At 39.1% G+C, this 23942-nt stretch overlaps 2 protein-coding genes across 4 annotated transcripts in view; one reads left to right on the top strand and one right to left on the bottom strand.

Moving 5' to 3' along the window:
- iqck (IQ motif containing K) overlaps positions 1–20268 on the bottom strand; it is a 74646-nt gene extending 54378 nt beyond the window's left edge. The window contains exons 1-4 of one of the 3 annotated variants that reach the window (XM_031893712.1): positions 20056–20268; positions 7479–7543; positions 6675–6768; positions 6063–6160 (exon numbers count right to left, since the gene is read on the bottom strand). In XM_031893712.1, coding sequence (XP_031749572.1) covers positions 6063–6160; positions 6675–6768; positions 7479–7535 — 249 coding nt within the window. In that variant the 5' untranslated portion in view covers positions 7536–7543; positions 20056–20268. Of the gene's footprint in view, positions 1–6062; positions 6161–6674; positions 6769–7478; positions 7544–11370; positions 11498–20055 lie in introns of those variants that run through there. The other 2 variants (XM_031893711.1, XM_002932213.5) reach the window with 2 other exon arrangements.
- knop1 (lysine-rich nucleolar protein 1) lies at positions 11504–23831 on the top strand. The gene is made up of 4 exons (XM_002932214.5): positions 11504–11593; positions 12848–14177; positions 17135–17188; positions 22554–23831. Exons 2-4 carry the CDS (start codon positions 12849–12851, stop codon positions 22860–22862), a joined length of 1692 nt encoding a protein of 563 aa, XP_002932260.1. The 5' UTR covers positions 11504–11593; position 12848; the 3' UTR covers positions 22863–23831.
- Positions 23832–23942: the final 111 nt, after the last annotated feature.

Below are 23942 nucleotides of genomic sequence, written 5' to 3'. Positions count from 1 at the left end.
ATTTCAGGCCAAATATCGGGTATGGGCGTCGTTTCTGCCCCTACACGGGCCGTTAAGCTGCCGGTGGGATGGCACTTCGGGGAGATTAATTGCCCGCGAACAGGGAGATTTGTTGCGGATGACTAACATTAGCAATTCCCTGAACAAAAAACTTCAAAACCACTTACATTTTTAATTAGTGGTAAATTCTGTTACTGTTGAATTATATTTTATAATATATAATTATATATTATATTTTCTATCATAATGCAAAAACATTTGGGTGCAGTTCCTCTTTAAAATAATTCCTGCTTATAAACAGGTATGTGTTATTTTTTATTTTTTTATATAGTTGCCTGCAATAGAAAAACAAACAAAAACAAATGAGCATTTCCTTTGATGGTTCCTCCCTTGCCTAGGTAACAGTGCTTATCATGTTGTCGCCAACATTCTCAGAGAGATGCTTTTGGGGTATTTGCAATTTCCAGGGGTATTTTGAATGTTCCCACATGTAATTTGGGATATATTAACCTCTACATTTTCAGCGTGGTCCTGCAACACAATAGCAGCCTGGGAAGCATTCACAGACAGACAGACTGACTTATTATGGAAAGAGGAAAGCAGCAGTGTGGGTTAGGATTCTCACGCTAGCCTCTTTCATACCTTGATTGAAATGGGGTTTGCTACAATATCAGTGTCATTGTCCCCTAATCAATTGCTTAAAAGCTCCTGTGTGCATCAGACCATTATACGTCTGGCTGCTTTTGTTTTGGTGACAGAGCTCTGCAGTGTCGGCTGGAGCATCTGCTCTTTCCTTGTTTAGCTGCTTCTCTTTCTATGCAAGGCTCGCCCGCATATTCCTGTTGCCTAAGTCTGATGGCCATGAAATGCATGTCTTCTTTCGGTCTTCACACTCATTGTCAGTGATACAAATGGGAAAAGTATAAGGGAAATGAATAGCACACATGTCTTACACTGACAGCAGGACAGCGTGCACACACACCAACTAGGAAGCTGTGGCTGGCATAGACATTCAAAGTGCATTCCTGCTGAGTACTGTATTGATGGATGTCACTGCAATCAGCTCTCTTCTTGGTCCTTATACTAGGGTATTGTATTTATCTTACTGACCTCTACTGGTGAAATAAAACACTATTTAGCGTTTAAGGTTTAAAGGCAAAAGGACTGTATTATTATTGTTATTATTATTACAATACAAAAAAACAGAAACAAATACTTACAAAAAATACAGCCTATAACCAGCACAAGAGGTACTGAATTTACATTTTCTAAAAATATACAGCACAACTTACTGGCATATGTTACTCTGCCCAGGCCAAAGAATCTACACCTCCTTTGCAAATCTTTGTTTACTGGTGAACATTAAGGCCGATGGCACATGGGCACTCAGTGAGAAATCACCTCTTCCATAGGTGACAAAGCCCCCCCGTCTGCCTTGCCCTAAGAAGCATCCACACTAATTCCCATCAAATTCAACATTTTGCACTTTAGTACAGGAATTGAATCTGTTATCCAGAAACCCATTATCCAGAAAGCTCAGAATTATAAAAAGGCCATCTCCCATATACTCAATTTTTATCAAATAATTCACATTTTTAAAAATTATTCCCTTTTTTCTGTAATAATAAAACAGTAGCTTGTACTTGATTCCAACTAAGATATAATTAAGCCTTAATGGAGGCAAAATAATCCTACAGGGTTTGTTTAATGTTTAAATTATTATGGAAAGATCTTTTATCTGGAACGCCTAAGGTATGAAGCATTCTGGATAACAGGTCCCATACCTGTAAATATGCTGTAAATGATGATGCGTTACTTACTAATATATACAAATATATGTGAAATATAAGAAACATGTGGCTGACTATAGTCAGCAGTAGGACAACACTGATCATTTACAACCACAAGAGCAGTGTGCAGAGTGCCATTCTGAATGCAAATCTGGAATGCTGCATTTTTTTCTCATAATTCCAGCGGAGAGCTTGGTTCCCTTATTTATGATGCATCAAAATGGGAAAGATTGTGACAGAAATTCCCCTAAATTGCAAAATTATAAATCTCTGAATAGCATGATATCCAGCCCTCTGGGTCAAAATCACATCTGTGCCCGATTCTTTAGGCACAATGCCACTGCAAGTATTGATGCTGGCTGTAGTGGGAATTTCTGTTCAAGGGTTTCCCTGCGTCAGTTGGCGTATCTGCTTGCAATTCATCTCAACAGACCGGCTGAAGCAATGGTGCTTGCTGTTAAAATGTGCAAGTGAATGGTGATTTATTAAATTACCTTTAATGAATAGCATCAATTCATGCAGTGACTGAGTACATTTTATTGCTACCGCAACTACTCTTGAGGTCATAAATGCCAGCTATTGCCACCTATTCTGGAATAAACTCAAATGACCTGCGGGACCAATTCACTGTTCTTTTCAGTATGGAATAGCTGCTGTTTCCCAGTAGTACTGTAGATAATACCTGCAGTAATGTATAGAATTACCTAAACATTTCAAAGGAATTCAAAAAAATCAAGAAGGAACATTAAAGGACTCTGACGGGCCACTGTGCTCTTGTTAGTGTTTCAGATGTGCTACATTAAGAGAAGAGATTCTCTTAATTATAAAGGGGAATAAAAGGAAATTGGATATGAATCGATATTGTGAATAGCATGTCATTAATCATTGCAATCTCTATTTAAATATTCCTCTCAGTCCCTGAAATACAGCTTGCTTGTCAAATTCTACTGCAATACACAACTAAACCCGTTCATAGCAATATTTATCTTTCACTTAGCCTTTGAATAAAAATGTTTATGAGTGGCTAAGACATTTAAAGGGGAACCAAAGGCTTAGAAAAAAAAGCTCAGTTATTTTGTATGGATGTATTGTTTATATTGTATAGCAGCAGCCCTTTACAAGTTATATCTCTCTTGCGTCTAACTCATAGAATAGATACGGGATATATGAATATATCTTATTTGCTGATATGAAAGTGTCTGTTGTGGCTTTGTTTGAGTTCTTCTTAGGGTCCACCCTCTCATCCAGACATTTCATGTTACCATACATAATATGGCCACTGAATGCATCAAAGCTTTTCAGGGACTGTCATATAATCAAACAAAAGCTCAATATATATTATATCCAAGAGGATGTCAACTACTTTTTTTTGTGGGTGCAATACACCCACCTATCTATCTCATCAACCAGAACATGCCGTTCCATATTATTAACTATTCAGCAGGACTTATGACAAAGGACAAAACCTGTGCCTAGTGGTTTTCAGTGGTGCTGAGCTTCAATCTGCCATCAGTCTGCTATCTGACAAATAACACTGTGTTATCCAATAGAATTGGAGAACTACACAGCAGCACATAATATTTTAAGGGCACTGAGCTTGGTTACAGTGGCTTGCAAAAGTATTCGGCCCCCTTGAACTTTTCCACATTTTGTCACATTACAGCCACAAACATGAATCAATTTTATTGGAATTCCACGTGAAAGACCAATACAAAGTGGTGTACACGTGAGAAGTGGAACGAAAATCATACATGATTCCAAACATTTTTTACAAATAAATAACTGCAAAGTGGGGTGTGCGTAATTATTCAGCCCCCTTTGGTCTGAGTGTAGTCAGTTGCCCATAGACATTGCCTGATGAGTGCTAATGACTAAATAGAGTGCACCTGTGTGTAATCTAATGTCAGTACAAATAGCTGCTCTGTGACAGCCTCAGAGGTTGTCTAAGAGAATATTGGGAGTAACAACACCATGAAGTCCAAAGAACACACCAGACAGGTCAGGGATAAAGTTATTGAGAAATTTAAAGCAGGCTTAGGCTACAAAAAGATTTCCAAAGCCTTGAACATCCCACGGAGCACTGTTCAAGCGATCATTCAGAAATGGAAGGAGTATGGCACAACTGTAAACCTACCAAGACAAGGCTGTCCACCTAAACTCACAGGCCGAACAAGGAGAGCGCTGATCAGAAATGCAGCCAAGAGGCCCATGGTGACTCTGGACGAGCTGCAGAGATCTACAGCTCAGGTGGGGGAATCTGTCCATAGGAAAACTATTAGTCGTGCACTGCACAAAGTTGGCCTTTACGGAAGAGTGGCAAGAAGAAAGCCATTGTTAACAGAAAACCATAAGAAGTCCCGTTTGTAGTTTGCCACAAGCCATGTGGGGGACACAGCAAACATGTGGAAGAAGGTGCTCTGGTCAGATGAGACCAAAATTGAACTTTTTGGCCAAAATGCAAAACGCTATGTGTGGCGGAAAACACTGCACATCACTCTGAACACACCATCCCCACTGTCAAATATGGTGGTGGCAGCATCATGCTCTGGGGGTGCTTCTCTTCAGCAGGGACAGGGAAGCTGGTCAGAGTTGATGGGAAGATGGATGGAGCCAAATACAGGGCAATCTTGGAAGAAAACCTCTTGGAGTCTGCAAAAGACTTGAGACTGGGGTGGAGGTTCACCTTCCAGCAGGACAACGACCCTAAACATAAAGCCAGGGCAACAATGGAATGGTTTAAAACAAAACATATCCATGTGTTAGAATGGCCCAGTCAAAGTCCAGATCTAAATCCAATCGAGAATCTGTGGCAAGATCTGAAAACTGCTGTTCACAAACGCTGTCCATCTAATCTGACTGAGCTGGAGCTGTTTTGCAAAGAAGAATGGGCAAGGATTTCAGTCTCTAGATGTGCAAAGCTGGTAGAGACATACCCTAAAAGACTGGCAGCTGTAATTGCAGCAAAAGGTGGTTCTACAAAGTATTGACTCAGGGGGCTGAATAATTACGCACACCCCACTTTGCAGTTATTTATTTGTAAAAAATGTTTGGAATCATGTATGATTTTCGTTCCACTTCTCACGTGTACACCACCTTGTATTGGTCTTTCACGTGGAATTCCAATAAAATTGATTCATGTTTGTGGCTGTAATGTGACAAAATGTGGAAAAGTTCAAAGGGGCCGAATACTTTTGCAAGCCACTGTATGTGGTCTGTTTGCCTGGCAATGTATAGCCCTACCTACCTTGCTAAATAATGATATTGATGTATTCTATACTATCTAAAACTTCTGAGCACTGCAGTTGGGGCAAACTCAAAATATTTAACACAGCTTTAGGGTAAAGACACACAGAGCTACTAGTAGCAGCTACTTGTTGTGCCTACTAAAACAGACAATGCTGATCATTTACTGATAATTGTCTCTATGTGTGTTTTATCAGAGGCAGTTGTCAGTATTATCTATGGCAGGGTATTTTCTGGAGTTTAGTAGCTATGAAAAAGTAGCTGCTACTAGTAGCCCAATGTGTCTTCACCCTAAGGCTACGGTCAGACATGGCTGTTTCTTGACCTGAATATAAACACATACAAGTACATAGTATGAATAGAAATATACAGCATTCAGTAGTACTGTACAACCTAAACACACTGAAGCAGCAGGTAGTGCCACAGGAGAACAGGGTCAGATAGGATGGGATGTGAGAGGCCCATGGGGGCTTCTACCCCAGAGGCCCCATGAGGAGGCCCTTTTCCCCCCCATGTGTTTACCTTATATTTTGCTGCTATCAGGGGAGGGAGTGCAGTGAAAAGCAGCAGGGGTTGGAGGGGCCCATCGGGTTTTTTCCCAGTGTCCCTAAAGCCCAGTCTGACCCTGCAGAGGATTATGTATTCCTATGTCTTGTCTTTATAATATTCATTGTCCATCTACAAACCTCAAGGGTAATTAGTTACATAAGTAAACAAAAAAATATAGTCCCCTTATTTTACTTTTCTTTAAGATCTTACTTTTAAGGGCTCTGGTGAGGCAATTTCGGCGATTTGCCGAAATCGCCTGTGCAGCTTGTGCCATCCCACTGGCGACTTACATTTTCACCGGTGGGATGGCAATTCGGGGAGATTAGTCGCCCGCCAACAGGGAGGTTTGTCGTGGGCGACTAATCTCCCGTGTGCCAGAGCCCTTAATCTATCACTAATTAGTATATTGTTTATGTTACAGGCACAAGCAAAGCTATCAACAGTCAGACTTAAGCCATGTCCAACAGGATAAGAACTTACCTGAAAGCACTTTTCCTTCTCCGCTTCAATCAACATTTCAGCCATTCCTGGCAGCAAGATGGGAAATATGTACCTTTCCAAGTATTCCTGGGGAGAACCTAAACCATAGTGGCCAATAAAAGATTGTGAAATTCAAAATGTTTGTTATGGAACAGTAGAACAATATGGATGAATGGAATAAAATAAAGTGTATGCTAGTCACTAGGTGCAATTCATACAAAAGCCAATCTAAAAATGAGCATTTTATCTACAAAGGAGATTACAAGATATTCACTGAAAAAGGAGCAAAAGGTTTTCTCAGAAACAAAGAGTAGTTATCTTGTGAATTTCTCATAGTACAGGGGTGATATTGAGTTCTTCACTGGTGGTATTCAAAATGCTTTGGATGCCTTTGCTAAAGGTACATTTACTGGTCACCTGTATCTTATTGGTTGCTATGGGTTACTGATACTGGGCAAATATAGTGTATTTTACTACATACTGGGGTATATGTTTATGTACAAAACATTACGTTATAATTTTAAGGCTAAAGGAAACACTTCAGCTGGAAACCATATGTATGCATAAACAGGTCTGCAATGCAAAGAGGGCTCACAGTATGCATTTACTTACATGTCTTATGATCTGTCTGTTGTAAATGCTGTAATTTATGACCTCTGGCAGGTATACTGGAATTCTCTTCACATAAGTTCTGTGTATCACTGATCTGCACAGTTGAAGATAAAATTCTTGAAAAAAATGACATTAAGAATACAAGAAATAATATAAAATGCAAAAAATGGGCTAGTTTCAGGCAGCTCAATAATTAAAACATACCAGCACACATAATTTACTTTAAAAACTATATTAAAGAGAAACTGACACCTGAAACTAAACTGCTTTTAAATATATCATTACGTCTTTGCATGAGCTTTAGCATTTTGCCATAAAACTATGTGCCCAATGATTTTGTTTATTTTGTTTATACATCCAGTCCCCATGTTCCTCAGTGAGGGGGCTGCCATATTTGTATAGCAGGAGTCCAGGGACTATACATGGACCATCAAGGGCCCCATACACGAGCAGATAAGCTGCCAAATTGGTCTAAAGGACTCAAATCAGTAGCTTAAATCTGCCCGTGTATGGACACCTTTAGGGTGGTATTTAGTTAAAGGGCAAATCTACCCTGACAAAAGATAGAGGACAGAGAATTTCCTGTCCCTTACACATACCTGCACTTTTGCATATGCGTGGGAGTTGACAATTGTAAAACATCATTATATACACTGTTACATATTGTGCTGGACACAGAATAAGCATTGCCATTTTATTTTACCAGAGGTGTTTTTAGGCAGATTAAATTCTTCCCTGACTTTGGCCTGAGTTAGTAGGCTTTGTAGCCTGAATGGACAAATAAATCATTCTGTTTGTACTTACAGACATGAACAGTTTTCCTGTTGATTTATATTCCGTGGGAATTAAAGGTTGCTCCATCTCATACTCTAAACAGAGAGACACATCAGCATCATATGTACAATATGCAGGAAGGAAGGAACAAATGCAGAGCTGGAATATACAGTATATCTTGCTCACAGCTGGCTCATCACCCTTTACATCCTTTATAAGAATATTATTATAATTATTATTATTATTATATATAGAACTGTAGAAAATGAAATAAAGTTCTTACACATTAAAATTGATTGAGCATTTCTCTTTTCATTCTTCAATGGCCTTGGCAGCAGAGGTTTTTAAAATTTGACTTTTCATACAGCTGCGCATGCAACATTGATGTGATGTTTGCTCAGAGGTACCTGGGCCGGTACAGTTATCTGCTAACAGGAGCACCAGTCCGGGGTATCAGGTAAGTGATAATAACGACTGGGGGGTGCCTAACATTTGGCACCTCCTAGAGATTTAACCTTTCTTCTTTAAAGGAGAATGAAAGGTTAAAAAAAGTGTGGCAATACTTTTGTATAATATGATTTGGTGTTCTGTACCAGCCCAAGGCAACTGTCACCCTTTAGCAGGGATGATCTGTACCTCCAAATATGCCCCAGTAGCTTTTCTGCTGATTCACTGCACATGCTCTCAGGGCCGAATTTGAGAATGGGGCTCCCCGAGGCCGGATTGGGGGCACTGAGAGAAACATCCAAGGGGTTGCCCCTGAGCCACTGGTTGGGGATCACTGAGTTACAGTAATACTTAGCAATACTCTCCATTTCAGTGGTTCAAGAGTTTGCGGGGCTTACACCTGCAGTGATCTTTGTTGCTTGGAAAGTTTTTCAATACCAATAACAGCTGTGATTGCAATATGCATTTAGCACTGCTCTATAGGGATCCATTCCTGAGCTCTTTATGGTTAGACAGAAGCAGGCTATGATTAGAATCATGGAAGGGCAGATTATAGGGTTATACTGAGCTGCTGGAATGGGCAAGTTACTATATACTATGGCATTGGTAATCCTAATAATATTTTTCTGGAGGATTTTGTTTGCCCTTTAAACCGCCCTTCTTTTTATTAATTGAAGTTTACAAAGGAAGTGGTCACACACAATTTCATACTGGCCATTAATACATTTGGTTTTGGTCAGCAAAAAAATATCATAGTCAATGACCACTTCATCATTTTTTACTTTGACTAATTTTTGTTGTTTTAAACTATAATCTGCAACTATGAGACTGGCCATTCTTGTAACTCCCTGGCAGAATATATATTAAAGGATGACAATAGTAGAGTTCACCAGAGGGAAATGTCACAGCCTTCTGTTCACTCATGTAGGATTTGTAGGGGTGTATTTATCATGGGGTACAGTATCACTTTTGCCATTCGATAAAATAAAAAATCCCATACAATTGTATGGAGAGAATTTCCCTCTGTCAAACTGTGGTGAGATCTGTTTTCACCCATTAATTAATATATCCCTGTGCCTTTGCATTTGCCTTTAGTGGCATTTACGTGGGGTTTAACACACATCTCATGGAACATTTCTGTTTTTTTATATAAAGTGATTCGTAGTCAAGGTTTAATTAGGTTCAGGTTTTTCTCTGAACAAATACTGATCTATATGTTATTATGATCTCAGCTGTATATAAGAATGGCTGTCTCCAATGACTGGTTTGGGAGGTACCCATTTATTTATATATAAATATAATTTGTGTTGCATGACCCAATCACATCTGGCTGCATTACAATATATGAATGTAATCTCTTTTGTACAACATACACAGTACAGGCCTATGCATTGGATCATGTAGCCTCTTCTGACCCAGGGTGATCTCCATATTGGGACTTTCTAAATGAGCTAGCTTTGACCGTTTAAAATTAACTCTGACTTGTGAGAGTTCAATTGGACAGCCTTGATGTAATGTGTTTTTTAATCATAATAAGCATGAAAGATAACAAAGAACCCTTTTTTTTTCTTTCTGACAATCATAACACCTCATTCACTGTTACTCTGCTGATCTCTTTAGTGTTTTGTAGTTCACAGCCATATTTAGAATAAACCCAGTGGGCCCTGGCCCTCATGGGCCCCAACGACCCACGTTTTTATACTGCATCTGCTCAGTATTTTGTTTTTTCATGTATTTTATTTTTTTAGCTTTGTATTTTTAATACTGAGAACTGAGCCTACATCAGTAGCAGGGCTAGGATGTGCTGGCGACTCTATAAGAACCTATCCTGGGACAAGTCACCCAGTGTCATACAAAAGTTTGGCAGGGACAAATGCATTTGGTAGTTAACCCCTTAGCTCTGGTTGTGCTCTTAGCTAAAAACGGGATATTACTGTGAAATTTTTGTTTTTCTGTATTAGAGCTAAACTTGACTAAATTTGATCCTGGCAATTCTTGTTATGCAACAGCACAAGATTTTGTAGGATCCTACAAAATCTGATCTCCACAGCTGTAATGTAAGTCAAATCAGATAAAGTTGGATGAAGCGTTTTGTTCCTGCATTCTCATCTTACAGTCAGTGTATCTCAATGAGAAAAAAAAGTTCGTCAGACACCATCAGATTTTATCTGAAGATGCAGCATGCAGCATTCACTTCCAATAGACGAATCGGATATGTAGTTTACACATCCGTTTTTTGTATCAGTCCGATTGTTTTTTAACCCATGCAACTACATCTGACGGGTTGGATCCATTCTGTCGATCTAACACCATCCTGAAAAATCTCTCATGTAGTTTAGCTCTTACACTGCAATCAACAACCAGATGGATGTGCTCTTTAGGATGTAAGAATATGTTTACTGGTGCCCCTTTTAGGAGAAAAGCGCACCAGCCTGGGGTAGCTGTGTGTTTTCACTCTAGTGTGCCCCCTCACCCCACATCTGCTTTCTAAATGCATAGTTGTACAGCAAGGTTGGCGATTGTCATGTTTGCCTGCATCATATTCAGTGTCTGGCTCCAAATATTGCCAAACCAACCCTGCTGCGCTACTTTACATTTAGAAAGCTGGTACAAAGGGGACAAGGATTTTTACACAGTAGTGTACAAGGGGAGTAGGGAGCCCTGTATAGGGGAGGGTATTACTTAAAAAGTGAGGGTGGGAGGTGAAGTGTCCAGTAGAGCACTGCTAATTTAGGAAGTTAAAAAGAATAATAATACATATAAAGCTGACTTCTGTCTTTCAAACATTTTCAATAATTGCAATGATCCCACACCTTTTGTCTCAACCCTTTCTCCTTGTAGATTGTAAGCTCTTTTGGGCTTCACCTCTTGTATCAGTTATTGATTGCTTTATATGTTACTCTGTATGTCCAATTCATGAAACCCACTAATTGTACAGCGCTGCGGAATATGTTGGTGCTTTATACATAAATGATAATAATAATAATGATTGTGATTAATATTAACACTAGTTACACAGTAGATGAGGTTGAAAAATGATATACATTATGACCGCCATAAAGTTTAGCATTTTCAAGTTTAACTAAATAAATTCTTGAGGAATGTTGACGGCTTTTATCATTTGCCCCAGGCGTAAAGTTAATTCCTCACTTGAAAATGGCAATCTTACCATCCAGCCATTTCTTCAGACTATCTAATGTACCTGCCAGCACATCCACCACAGAGAGAGAGAGAGAGGAGTGTATTCTATAGTGTAGCAATTTATAGGGACAGCAGGAGTCAAAGTAGTTCTTTCAGGCAGGCCCAATCTATAGAACTGTGAGCTCTCTTTAGATTATATAAATTGACTTTACTGTAGAACTCTGAAAGTGACAGTGAAATGTGGCCATTTGTCACACATTGGGCCACTGAAGGGAAGGAGCTTTGCTAATCACAATGCATCATTTAATATATTGAAGAACATTCCGAAACCTACGGAATATGTCGGTACCTTGGCATATCTGATCCCACAGGGTTAGAGGTCCAGATTCTCTTAGGCACTCTCCAGCCATGTTCACTTCGCGCATCACTATGGCAACCCGTAAACACATGAGCAGCCTACCCAGAATGCCACGGGAGTGTAAGCTCTGTGTGTGCGCTACTTCCGGGTAAGGCTGAAACACGTGGAGTGACCCTAAACAGCCACTGACATTAGAAAGGTACGTACTTAGGAATATAATTATAGTGTATATATTATAAGATCCGTAACCACATAAGGAATTAGGAGTCTGTGATAAATTACTTTGCTGGCCAAGCTCTCAGCTGCCTAATAGTGAAACAAGGGCGGAATCACTGCAAGGCATGCTAACTAAAGAACTCTGGCACTGTGGGATTACTAGTATAGCAAACAGCAGCGCTGGAGGCATTTTAGCATGTAATTCACAGCTTTGTATCCTGCTATGCATAAAAGTGTGGGTCTCCAGCAGTTGAACTATGAGTATGGGAGTTGTAGTCGAGCGATAGCTCTACAAGGCACAAGTGGACTATCCTTTTTATATAACCAAATCACAAATAAATGGATTCATGTCATGCTGGGGTATGCCATTATAATCACTAGGGGTGCCTAACAACCCCCAGAGATTCCTTTAATACCAGCCATAATTTAAATACACATTTTGCATGGCTAGTTAGCAATTTTGCAGACTACAGTGGTGTAAAGACAGCCATACAGCCTGCATCTAAAATAGTTTCTAGTTAGCCATGTGTAGGGTTGCCACCTTTTCTGAAAAAAATTCCGGCCTTCCTGTATTTTAATCTTTTTACCCTATTAATAACTTTGGCATCAGGTATTCTTTTTAACGGCCCCTCTGGTAATATACCGGCCAGGTGGCAACCCTAGCCATGTGGTATGTGGACTTAATACCAGGTAATGTGGCAACCTAAGCTGCAGCACGTCTTCTTTTCGAACATGTCTGATCAACAAATTGACATTCAACCTACAGAGGGACCAGTTGGGATTGTCTCCCTAAATTACCCAGACCAAAACTTGATTTTATCAGTACATTGATGGCCAGCTTACGATACTCTATAAAGATAGACTATACACAAATGCATAACATTATACATTTTGCAAGATTTCTTAATTGCAAGTAATTTGCTGAATTTCCTTTATTAAAATAAAACATTTTGCACAACATCTTTACTTGAAAATAAATGTGGATGTGCATGGTTCAAAAACCCTGATGGAAAAGGACTGCATTGCCATGTTGATGTAGTTTTCTCTCAGTGGGTCTAGGTACCCCATTTTGATATGATCATTAGCCTGGGGACCAAACAATCAGTTTATCCTGGCTTGGTCCAGCCTATTGGTGCCCAACTTGGGTAAAATTCTGCTTGTATGGCAGCCTCACAAAAGAGCTGCTCTTATAGTGGTATGTCCAGTTTAATTCTTATCATGTTATATTTTTTTGTAGCATGGTGGCAGTTGATACTGACAAAACTGCAAATCACAGTAAGTCCAAGGAAAAAAAGAAGAAAAAGAAAGCAAAGTTACCAGATTTGGAGACAGATGATGAAACAGCAAAAGAAATGCAAGATAATGCAAAAGTAAAAGGCAACCAAAGTAAAAATGCACAAGATGAAGGTGGCATTTCAGCTTATGCAGAAGAAACTATTTCTAAAAAGAAGAGAAAAAAAGTTAGTCCTGAGATGACAGAACAGACAGAAGTGCAGGGAGACACAGACATTCTGGCCGGTCAGGCTGTGACAGAGAGGAAACTAACTGGCAAGATAAAGAAAAGAAAGAAGAATAAAGAGCATTCTTCTGATACAGAAATAACGGAACTGAATGGCAGTGATAAGTTGTCAGACCCTGTAAGTTGTGTTAATGATGCGCCTAATATGGTAGAAAAGAAGGAAAAGATTATTAATTCTGTCCCTGAGACAGAAACAGAACTTTCTAGCAGTTTTAATATGACAGGGACTGTTGTCAATCGAGACAGTGAAGTGCTAGAAGGTACTAAAAAACAGAAAAGAAAGAAGAAAAAAAGGAAAGATTATACTACCAATGCAGAAAGTGCAAATTTTCATAGCAGCAATAAAGAGCCAGAGACTGAAAAAGAGCCAGAGACCTCCCAAAAATTTAGCAAAAGGAAAAATAAGTCTTTAATAAGTGAGAATGCAGAAGCAGCTGCTGAAACAAATGAACATGTCAAGCTGAAGAAAAAAGAAATTAAGAAAAAAAAGGACACTGAGGAGAAAGAGCTTGCTGGTGGAAACTCTGATACCGATCTGTCCAAAAAGAAAAGGAAGAAAAAGAAAGTTTTGTATAACTATGAAAAACAAAATGAAGTCCAAATGACTCAAAATAACAACATTGAGGCTGATTGTCAGCCTCCAAATAGAAATATAAAGAAAAAAGTAAAAGTCTCATCTGTTGAAGATGATTGTGAAGTTTCCCCAGAGATGGAAGAAGCTGATTCTGACAAAGATCCCAATGGGAACAAAATAGACAGTGGATCCAAACGTACTGGTTCCAAAAAGAAAAGGAAATGCGTAGAAGAGATGAGTGACAGTCTAACCACAGCCACCTGCAGCAATGAACATATGGAAATGTCCAAACAAAAGAAGAAAAAGAAAGGGGTGGCTGATGTTACTGTTCCAGGGGATCAGACCACCACAATAGAAGAGAATGAAGCTGAAGTTCCTAAAAAAAGGAAGATCAGGAAACTAGGGGAATCAGAAGTTGCAAATGATTTTGCACAGTCAAAAAAAATAAAGAAGGCAAAAATATCTAAGGAGAAGGTAAGCAAATTAGAAAAACAGGAATTGGGGCATTGCATAAACAGACAAGTGCTTGTCATATGACACACGGATGTGTTCCTCTTTCACTATATCACCTTCACATGCTTCTTCCTCTCATTGCAAGCAGAACAAAATGTGCCTGATTGTTTGTCAGGACGGCATATATTCAAATGCTGTTGGTGAAGTTTGTGCAAAAGAATGCATCAGTGTAAGGTGGTTACGTTCATAATTCTTCCTTATCCCGCATTTGCCTGGATTGCCTGATGTTGTCATTAAGCATCCCCTTTGTCTATTGAAGCTAGGTGCATGTAAAGAAATTAGTAAAGAAGTTCTGTACTGTGCATGAGCTCACTCATGGCAGCACTCGCAGGAAAATACCTTGTAAAATGTTGCATCCGGTCATTTCAAATACGGCGATACTGCGATCCAAAAAATGCAGAATCCTCTATGCGACAATTGACATCTCCTCCTAGCCCGACTCCAGAAGTCCAAAGCCAAGGCTAGGAAGAGATGTCGATCATCACATAGTGAATTCTGCATCTCTTTGGATCGCTGTATTTGAAGTGACCAGATGCAAGGTTTTACAAGGTATTTTCTAATAAAGAATTCAGAATAATAGACGCTGGGAAGGATAGGGCAATTATTGGAGCAGGTTAGAATATTTTTTTTTACTATTTTAGTGTTACTTTTCCTTTAATTGCCTACAAGACTGTAGGGATTTTTAGTTATCATATATAACCAACCAATGGAGATTCTCACTAGCATTTGTCACAGTGACAGATTTTTTTACACATGCTAGACTCTGTCATGCCAAGTGTACTAAAGCTTTTAACATATATATTTTGTTTTTGCCTCTTGCCACCAAATAAGCCTTGAATTCCTGGGGTTGGCTGTTCAGTAAGTAATTATGTTTTGGGGGACCATTCATTACTGATTCTAGATATCTGGCTACTTATACTCAGTATTGGTATTTTGCTTAATAAGTATGTGTGCCTACATGCATATACTAGATATGTGCGGGTTGAGAAAAAGTCATCCCACACCTGACCCTAACCACCCACTCTCAACCCAAACCCTACTCCACCTGCAGGGTGCGCACACCTACAAACTCAGAAGGCGGAAAATGAAGGCCAACAGTGTTAGGTCGCAAGTGGGGAGAGCTGAACCCTCCCGCAGCCTACAAGTGATGTGCCGAGGTCGGCACAAACCGACCCGCAGGTATCGGCCCAGCCCACACATCACTAGGATATACTGCTCTAATGTCACAAGACAACTTTTTCAATGTTCAGTTACCATGTTCAGAAAGCAATCACTTATCTGTTTGAAGAGAATGGCATTATCTCTATTTAATTGCAGAAGATCTCTTGTCAGTATGTAGACAATCAGTATTATATAATCTGTTCAGCAGCAGTGACTGCAGGGAACATGGTGCTGAACAGATTATATAAGAGTTTCTGTCAGGGTGTTAGCACTTATTGCTACATCAATCTCATGGAGGAAACTATGCTATAAGTTTCAGTCAGCTGTTTCTCTTATTGTTGTTTTTTGACTGGAGGCTTTCTATAATAACCAGCATATGCCACAAGCAGAGCAGACAGGCAATTTTTAATCTTGACATCTCAATTTACAACTGAGCAGAGTGGTGGTCCAACTGCCCAAGTACCAAAGCCTTGGACCATGGTAAAATGTACTTACAAGTGTGGGACCTGTTATCTGGAATCCTCAGGACCTGCAGTTTTATTAATATTAAATAAGTTTCCTTCATTTGGATTCACCATACCATACATCTACTAAAAAATGACTTAAACGTAATATATTGTTTGTTTGTTTGTTTTTTGTACAAGGATACTGCTTTATTAGTAAAGAGTATATGGAAATTGTTTATTAAAGGAATACTGTCAAAGGAAAACATGTTTTTTTTCAAAATGCATCAGTAAATAGAGCTTCTCCAGCTGAGTCATGCACTAAAATCTCTTTTTTAAAAGAGTGACCAGATTTTTGATATTTAATTTTGAAATTTCATATTGGGCTAGACATATTCTTAGTTTCCCAGATGCCCTTAGCCAAGTGAATTGTGTTCTGATAAACTTCAGTCACACTTTACTGCTGACCTGCAAGTTGGAATGATATCACCCCCCTCCCTTTTCCCCCCAGCAGCCGGTTAGCAGAACAATGGGAAGGTAACAAGATAGCAACTGTGTTGCTAAAAATGCTCCCATGCCCCACCTAGTGGTGGATATCAGAATAGTAACAATCCAAATGTGGCTCAGCCAAGTCATGACTTCTCCACTTACATGGGAGTAGGAGAAACAATAGGTTACCTGAAAGCAGTTCTGATGTGTAGTGCTGGTTCCTTCTGAAAGCTCAGACTCTGGCACAATGCACTGAGATGGAACCTACACACCAATATTACAGCTAAAAATACATTTGTAGGTTTAAGAATAAACCTGTAAATGGTAGAGTGAATAATTTTCAATGTAAACAGTGTAATTTAGAAATTAAAAGTACACCATAAAATTCATGCTAAAAATAAAAGAAGGCCTTCCCATAATTTGTGACCATGTAAAGTCAGGTACTGTGGTGGGCCAGATGGATTTCCTTCTACTACAGAACATGCCTTCCATACAGCCACGAAACCTAGTGTTAATTTTACAAAGGATGTTGGTATAACAGAGTATACAAAAACTGTGCCCTAAACCACATGCCAACCAGATGTACTATACAGTTCACCAGGATTGGTTATAAATAGAAAACTACTGCCACCAGCACATGTAAGTCCTCTGCTTGTGTATCTAATAACATTTATTTTGTTTTCTGATATGTAGCCACGGAACTAGGTGTGTAGCACGCTCTGCCCAAGTAGCTATATAATGTATTTTCTGTGCGAAACTGTATTGCTGCTTCAGTAAATTACTGAATGTCTAGAGCTAAAATGATATATAATTTCTTTTTTAAAGGTACCAGAAACATCTGTAGAAGAAAAGAATGCCAGTGGACCTGGGAACACTAAGGTTGTATTCCTAATGATTTATGTAAGAATGCTGCTGTACTTTATGGCTGAAACCCCTGCCAGTTCTTCATATGCTGTTCATTGGCATGGCAGTGTCCATTATGATTGTAGCACTGCAGCAGAACAATTGTAATGATTTCGTGGGGGGGGGGGGGGGGGGGTGGAATATAAAAGTATATTGTTACTTGGGGGCAGCAACAAGCTAGTGTAGTTGTAATACTATAGGTTGAAGATCTATGCCCTGGAAAATATAACAGTATTCTCTGGGTTTTTAGTGATACTTTGATAATGGAATTTGTCACCTGAAAACAAACATGTAGAACTGCAATTATTTTACACCGAGTAAAATACTTGCATATGCTTCTTTTTAAACACATTCTGCTTAACTGCTTCTTCCCCAGGGAAGTGATGTCATTGTGGGCTTATGGTACAGGTGATGTCATAGAGTAGGGAGAGAAATATGATCATATTGAGTGGGTGAACTATATAAATCTGTGTCCATGATTATTGGCATTGCTAAATTTGCATGCAGTGCTTATAATCAAATATCTACCATGTCATTTGATATCTTTGTTGGGGAAGAGTACATATTCTTAGCAGCTGTGTATTCTGAAGTGAAAATATGAATGGATGTTTTATTACCTATTACATTGTGCCTTACAGAGAGGTACATCATCCATATTGTCTAATTGAAGAGTTAGACAATATAGTTACAAGGGGCAAGACAGATTCGATAACAACCACTTTTACAATTGAAATGTCTCCTCTATGGCAGTTATTCTACCTTTTTCCCCTACACTTTGTAATAGAGCCTTTCAGTGTAAAAGCACACCTGTACTTATATATTCCTAACCAACCATCATTTTCTGCCTCTGTTGTTTTCTTCCCTGCATGGCCAATATATAATCATTCTTCTTCTAATACAAATAATTATAATGGCAGTATGTAATATGTGTAATAAAGAAGATACCTGTAATGACACCTGGGTACCCAAGTCTTTAGTAATTAGGATATGGCTTGTTTTTATAGAACAAGTCTGTCTATTTGGAGGCCTGTGGGTCAGATGTGGCCCTTCAACGGATTTTTATGGCCCCCAGCATGCCCAAGATTACTGTAGATCTGTTTGTATGACATCATATTGTAATAATATAATATAACCCTAAAACATGGAAAGAGCTGATAACTGGCCAACAGTATAAAATATTTTGGAAAACAGTTATAAAACATTTGTGGGAGTTCATGCCCCTTTGTAGCAAACACCTGCATGTGTATTTTACAAGCCGCTAACTCTGCAATACATATTAGTTTCTAACTGAATGAGTAGTATATACTGGATTACACTGAAAGAGCTGACTCTGTGCACTGAATTTAACCCTGCAACACCTAAACACATAGCTCTCCTACCTTTCAGGCACTGAATGCAGTTTAATTGCAGGATCTAATCAGACAAGGAGCTTCATTGCCTCTATATTGAATATCAGCACTTTGGCAATTTGTATTTAAACTCAAAAAGAAAGCAATTTGAATGTTAATGAAGAAGTAAATTGATCTTCCGCTTGTCTTCTTACTGTCATTGAAAATGTAAATTTCTTTTTTGGCACCAAAAAGCTTTGCGTTGGGGCGGCTTGCCAGATAGTTTGAGCAATTTGAGCTTGAGTTGAACCTGATTATTAGGCGACTGCAGAATGAAGCTAGGCAAGGTAATTATGTAGGCTTTAGGAAGAACTGCTGTGTTTGCGCTGAGAGTAATTGCCCGCCGTAATTCTGAAGAAAGGCAAACTGAAAAGTTGTAATTATGTGTAGTATTGAGTTAATAATGTATCTGAAAACAGTAGAAAGTTACGTGCTGAGCCAGCTTTCACTGGTAGCAGCCAAAGGACACGCGTAACCATGGGTTCATGCAAGCAATGGAGTCAGAGGATAATTATGTTGGTAGTTGTAATTACACACGCTACACCTTCTTGCCATGTGTATACACTTCCGTTTCTTTCCAGCTCTCTAAAACCCATCGATACTAACCAACAACCCTAAAATGTAGAATTATAATGCAGCTTCTTCATCTTGCCATCAGCTATTACAAATCAGAGTACGTTTTAGAGAATAATACAGGTATGGGATCCATTATCCATCTCCCATAGATTCAATTTTAATAAAACAATTAAACATTTTGATTAAGGTTTCCTTTTTCTCTGTAGTAATAAAACAGTACTTTGAACTTGATCCCAACTCAGATATAATTTTTATTGGAGCCAAAGCAATCCTATTAGGTTTTTTTAATGTTTAAATTATTTCTAGCAGACTTAATATATGGAGACCCAAATTATGGTAAGACTCCTAATCCGGAAAACTCCAGGTCCTGAGCATTCTGAATAATAGGTCCCATACCTGTATTAGTATTAACTACCATAACTGTAGTTTGCTTCTATGGATAACTGAAGCTAAGACTTTGCCTGCCAAACAGTGACTTAGTTTGATTTTGCACATGTGCTCTAAGGCAAATCTCTTTCCCCCATATGTAATACAGTAAAAGGCAATAAGTTTTCCGAGTCATAGTAACCCTTAGCGACCAATAAGATGTTTGCTCTTAAACAGTGAATTCTACCTGCTGATTGGTTGCTATTGGTTACTGCTCCTGGGCAAATTTAAGTGCCTTTTATTACATAACCTCCTTTAAGCTCTCAGTGCAAAAAGGTGGTTCTTACTTTGTGCAGCCCTTCCTACAATTAACTGCCTGTGTACAAAGGGGAAGTAAAGTGGGCTTCAATCTCTGATATACCCCATATTGTCATTAAGCTGGGGTGTGCAAGGAATTGGAAGATACTGGGCAGCCTGTACTTAAAGGCACCCCCACTGATAATAATCACTTACCTGATACCCGGGCCGGTGCTCCTGTTATCAAAAAACTGTACTGGCCCCGGGGTACTTGCAAGAGGCGATCCTCTGCCTGCTTTCCCTTTCTTCGTGCAGGTACATGCGCGCAGTACAATTAAAAGCCAAACTTTAACATAAGAAACAAAAACCCAGCTTTTCACTACTGTGGACCCCATGATTTTGAAGAAAGTAGTAGTACAGCTACAAGTGCCCTGGGCAAGTGCAGTTTTCTAATGAAACAGAAGCACCGGTCTGGGGTATCAGGTGAGTGGGGGAGGGGTGCCTAATAATTGGCACTCCCCAGCGATTAAACCTTTCTTTCCATTGACAGATTGAGGGCAGGTCTCCCTTCTGCCAGTGTGAGCTGTTCTTAGCATCTTATGCTGGATTTTATTTGCTCCTGTGTAGGCACCCTTTTGCACCTTAATGAGCCCTATTATGTCTTGAATGTTGGTGTTAATTAACCCACTTGTGCTGAACCCATGTAGTTCCAAAGATGCTTATGAAAGGCACATTGGGTAATATTTACTAAGACAGGTTTATTTGCCCCAGTGCAGTAACCCTTAAAAACCATTATCTTTCATAACTGCACCTGCAGTGTACAGATAAAAGCTAACATTTGTTGCACTGTATTACCTCACTGGTGCCTAGTATCAGTAAATAAACCCAAATGTGTGCCATACTGTGAGAGTGCTTTGTCAGTGTCTATAATAATTTGGGGATTGGTTTTGTTTTTCCTTTATGCACATTGGATAGCAGCCCAGCATGTATTACAAAAATTATGTAATAAAAATGACAGTTAACATGAATGCCAAAAGCATCTGGAAGAATACAACATACAGTCTCCAGACCCCGGAGCTATGCAATCCCTATTGAGCTAACAGTTTTAGAAAATCATCAGTTATGGGAATTACATGTAAAATTAACTCTTTACACACCTGGTAAATATTGAAAGAGTAAACAAAAAAAACCCTTCATAATATGTGCCGGTTTTGTAAGCTAGACATATACAGTTAGGTCCTTAAATATTTGGACAGAGATTTTCTTCTAATTTTGGTTCTGTACATTACCACAATGAATTTTAAATGAAACAACCCAGATGCAGATGAAGTGCAGACTTTCAGCTTTAATTCAGTGGGGTGAACAAAATGATTGCAAAAAAATGTGAGGCAACTAAAGCATTTTTAACACAATCCCTTCATTTCAGGGGCTCAAAAGTAATTGGACATATTGAATAAATGGAAATAAAATGTTGGTTTAAAACCCTTTGCTGGCAATGACAGCCTGAAGTCTTGAACTCATGCTCTGCCAGGCCTTTACTGCAGTGGCTTTCAGTTGCTGTTTGTTTGTGGGCCTTTCTTTACAAAGTTTAGTCTTCAACAAGTGAAATGCATGTTCAATTGACTGACTTGGCCATTCAAGAATTTTCCTCTTCTTTGCTTTAATAAACTTCTGGGTTGCTTTGGCTGTGTGTTTTGGGTCATTGTCAGTGTCACATCATCAATAAACACTAGTCCCCGTGCCACTGGCAGCCATGTAAACCCAAGCCATCACACTGCCTCCGCTGTGTTTTACAGATGATGTGGTATGGTTTCGATAATGAGCTGTTCCATGCCTTCTCCATACTTTTTTCTTGCTACATTCTGGTATAGGTTGATCTTGGTTTCATCTGTCCAAAGAATATTTTTCCAGAACCATGCTGGGTTTTTTTTAGATGTTCTAAAAGTCCAATCTAGCCTTTCTATTCCTGAGGCTTATAAGAGGCTTGCACCTTACAGTGCACCCTCTGTATTTACTTTCAGGCAGTCTTCTCTTTATGGTAGACCTGGATATCGATACGCCGACCCCCTGGAGAGTGTTGTTCACTTGGTTTGCTGTTGTGAGGGGGTTTCTCTTCACCATGGAAATGATTCTACGATCATCCACGTTGCTAAGTTCACCAGTGCTTGCGTTCTTTCTCAGGATGTACCAAACTGTAGATTTTGCCACTCCTTATATTGTAGCAATTGGGTTTTTTCTGTTTTCACCTGCATGGAGAGCTCCTTTGAACGCATGTAGTCCACAGCAAAATCTTCCACATGCAAGCACCACACATCAAATCAACTCCAGGCCTGTTATCTCCTTAATTGATAATGACATAACGACTGACTTGCCAACACCTGCCCATGAAATAGACTTTGATTCAATTGTCCAATGCCCAACTTTTGAGCCCTTGAAATTAAGGGATTGTGTTAAAAACACAGCTTTAACTGCATCTGAGTTGTTTCATGTAAAATTCATTGTTGTAATGTACAGAAATTGTACAATGTACAAAAATTAGGAAAATGTTTTTTCTGTCCAAATATTTATGGACCTAACTGTATATGGTGGATGCTTTGCTCCAGGTTAATGCCATATTATGGACCTTAAAATACACACTGGAAACAGAATGTACCCTTTATCCATGTCAATTGCGTGTGTACTTACTGCATTCTTATTGCACTTGTACCTTACAGGGTACCAGATTTGGACAGTGGGACACAGCTTCATTTCAAACCTCAGACCAACAAGCAAAGTTCTTTAGACTGATGGGAGGCTTTAAGAAAGGAAACCAAAGTGCCGTTGCACTGAGCCCAAGCCAGTCAAAAGCAAACATGGCTCTGGCCAAGACCGAGGAGCAATCATTACAGAGGAATCTGCAGGCAGAATTTGACAAAGCCCTTTGCTGGAAGCAGAACAGAGGCATAGGCTTGGGATTTGAGACTGCCAAAAAGAAAATATTCTTCATTGACAAAACTGCCTCTAAGTCCATAAAGTTTGATTAATGCATCTTTGATCATTGTGTTACCCCAATGCAGGTCTCTCTCTACTACACTTTTTGTAAGTTGTTTTATTATAATAGAACCTGTGAACTTCATATATCATATTATTGTCTGCCAGCAAGGAAAACAATAGGGGCACTGCTAAAATTCACCACCTAGCAATAGGAGTTATCATTGCATATAGACATGCCTTTGGAGCCATTGCAGTTACTAGGTAGGTCAGAAGGAGTTATTATAATGAAATTTAAAAATGTTTATCAATACTAAAATTCAGTTACAAAAACCATCTACTCATTTTGAACTCCATGAACATGTATTCTGCTGTCCAACAGGCCATAAAAATGTGAAAACCAAAAAAATGTGGGTTTTTTTGTTGATATAAGTAGAAAATATCTGACAATTATGTTTCCCTTGTGTTTTTAGGTATATTGGAAAACATAATGGGTCTTGTCTGTATGTTGGGTTGTATGGCGTTAAGTGTATACCTCTATCTCTACAATTAAATCAGTAATTCTGGATAATACGTTGGATACAGGACATAAATGATCAATATGAATTTCTGTACCCACTAGGGTTTCCACCTGTGCCCACCTCCAATCCACCCAGCCTCTGATCTGCCTAAATTCATAGTTCCTAGACCCCACATACTCACCGAATCCCCTTCAGATTCAAAGCTGAAGCTTTCTAGTTCATTTTGCTCCCTCTCTCTAACCTGCATCAGTTGGCAGGACTCAGAAATCTTATATCTTTAGCCCTTCTGCCTCATCTTTCCTAACAGGCTCCTGCATTAAGTAGCAACAGTGGAACTGCTTATGAGTCATAATAATAATTAAATGAAATTATCAAGGAAGAACCTTTCTGTATTGGGGGAAAAGCCAGATTGGGGGGGATAAGGCATGAACTGCGTTTTCAGGCCATAAACAATGAATGGACAACTCAAGAAGTATTTTATATGCATTGAACTATACTGTACCTTGCACAAAAAATAGGGTTTTGCTTTAGAAACACTATTACAGTTCAACAGGGCAAAAAGCACGTATCTACATAAGGCTAATGCCACAAAAGGCTGACCAATCTGTAGAC

This window comes from Xenopus tropicalis, chromosome 9 (genome assembly GCF_000004195.4).
Source record: "Xenopus tropicalis strain Nigerian chromosome 9, UCB_Xtro_10.0, whole genome shotgun sequence".
Classification (NCBI taxonomy): domain Eukaryota; kingdom Metazoa; phylum Chordata; class Amphibia; order Anura; family Pipidae; genus Xenopus; species Xenopus tropicalis.
Note: the sequence above shows the minus strand (reverse complement) of the source record. Positions and strands in the feature narration are given on the sequence as shown.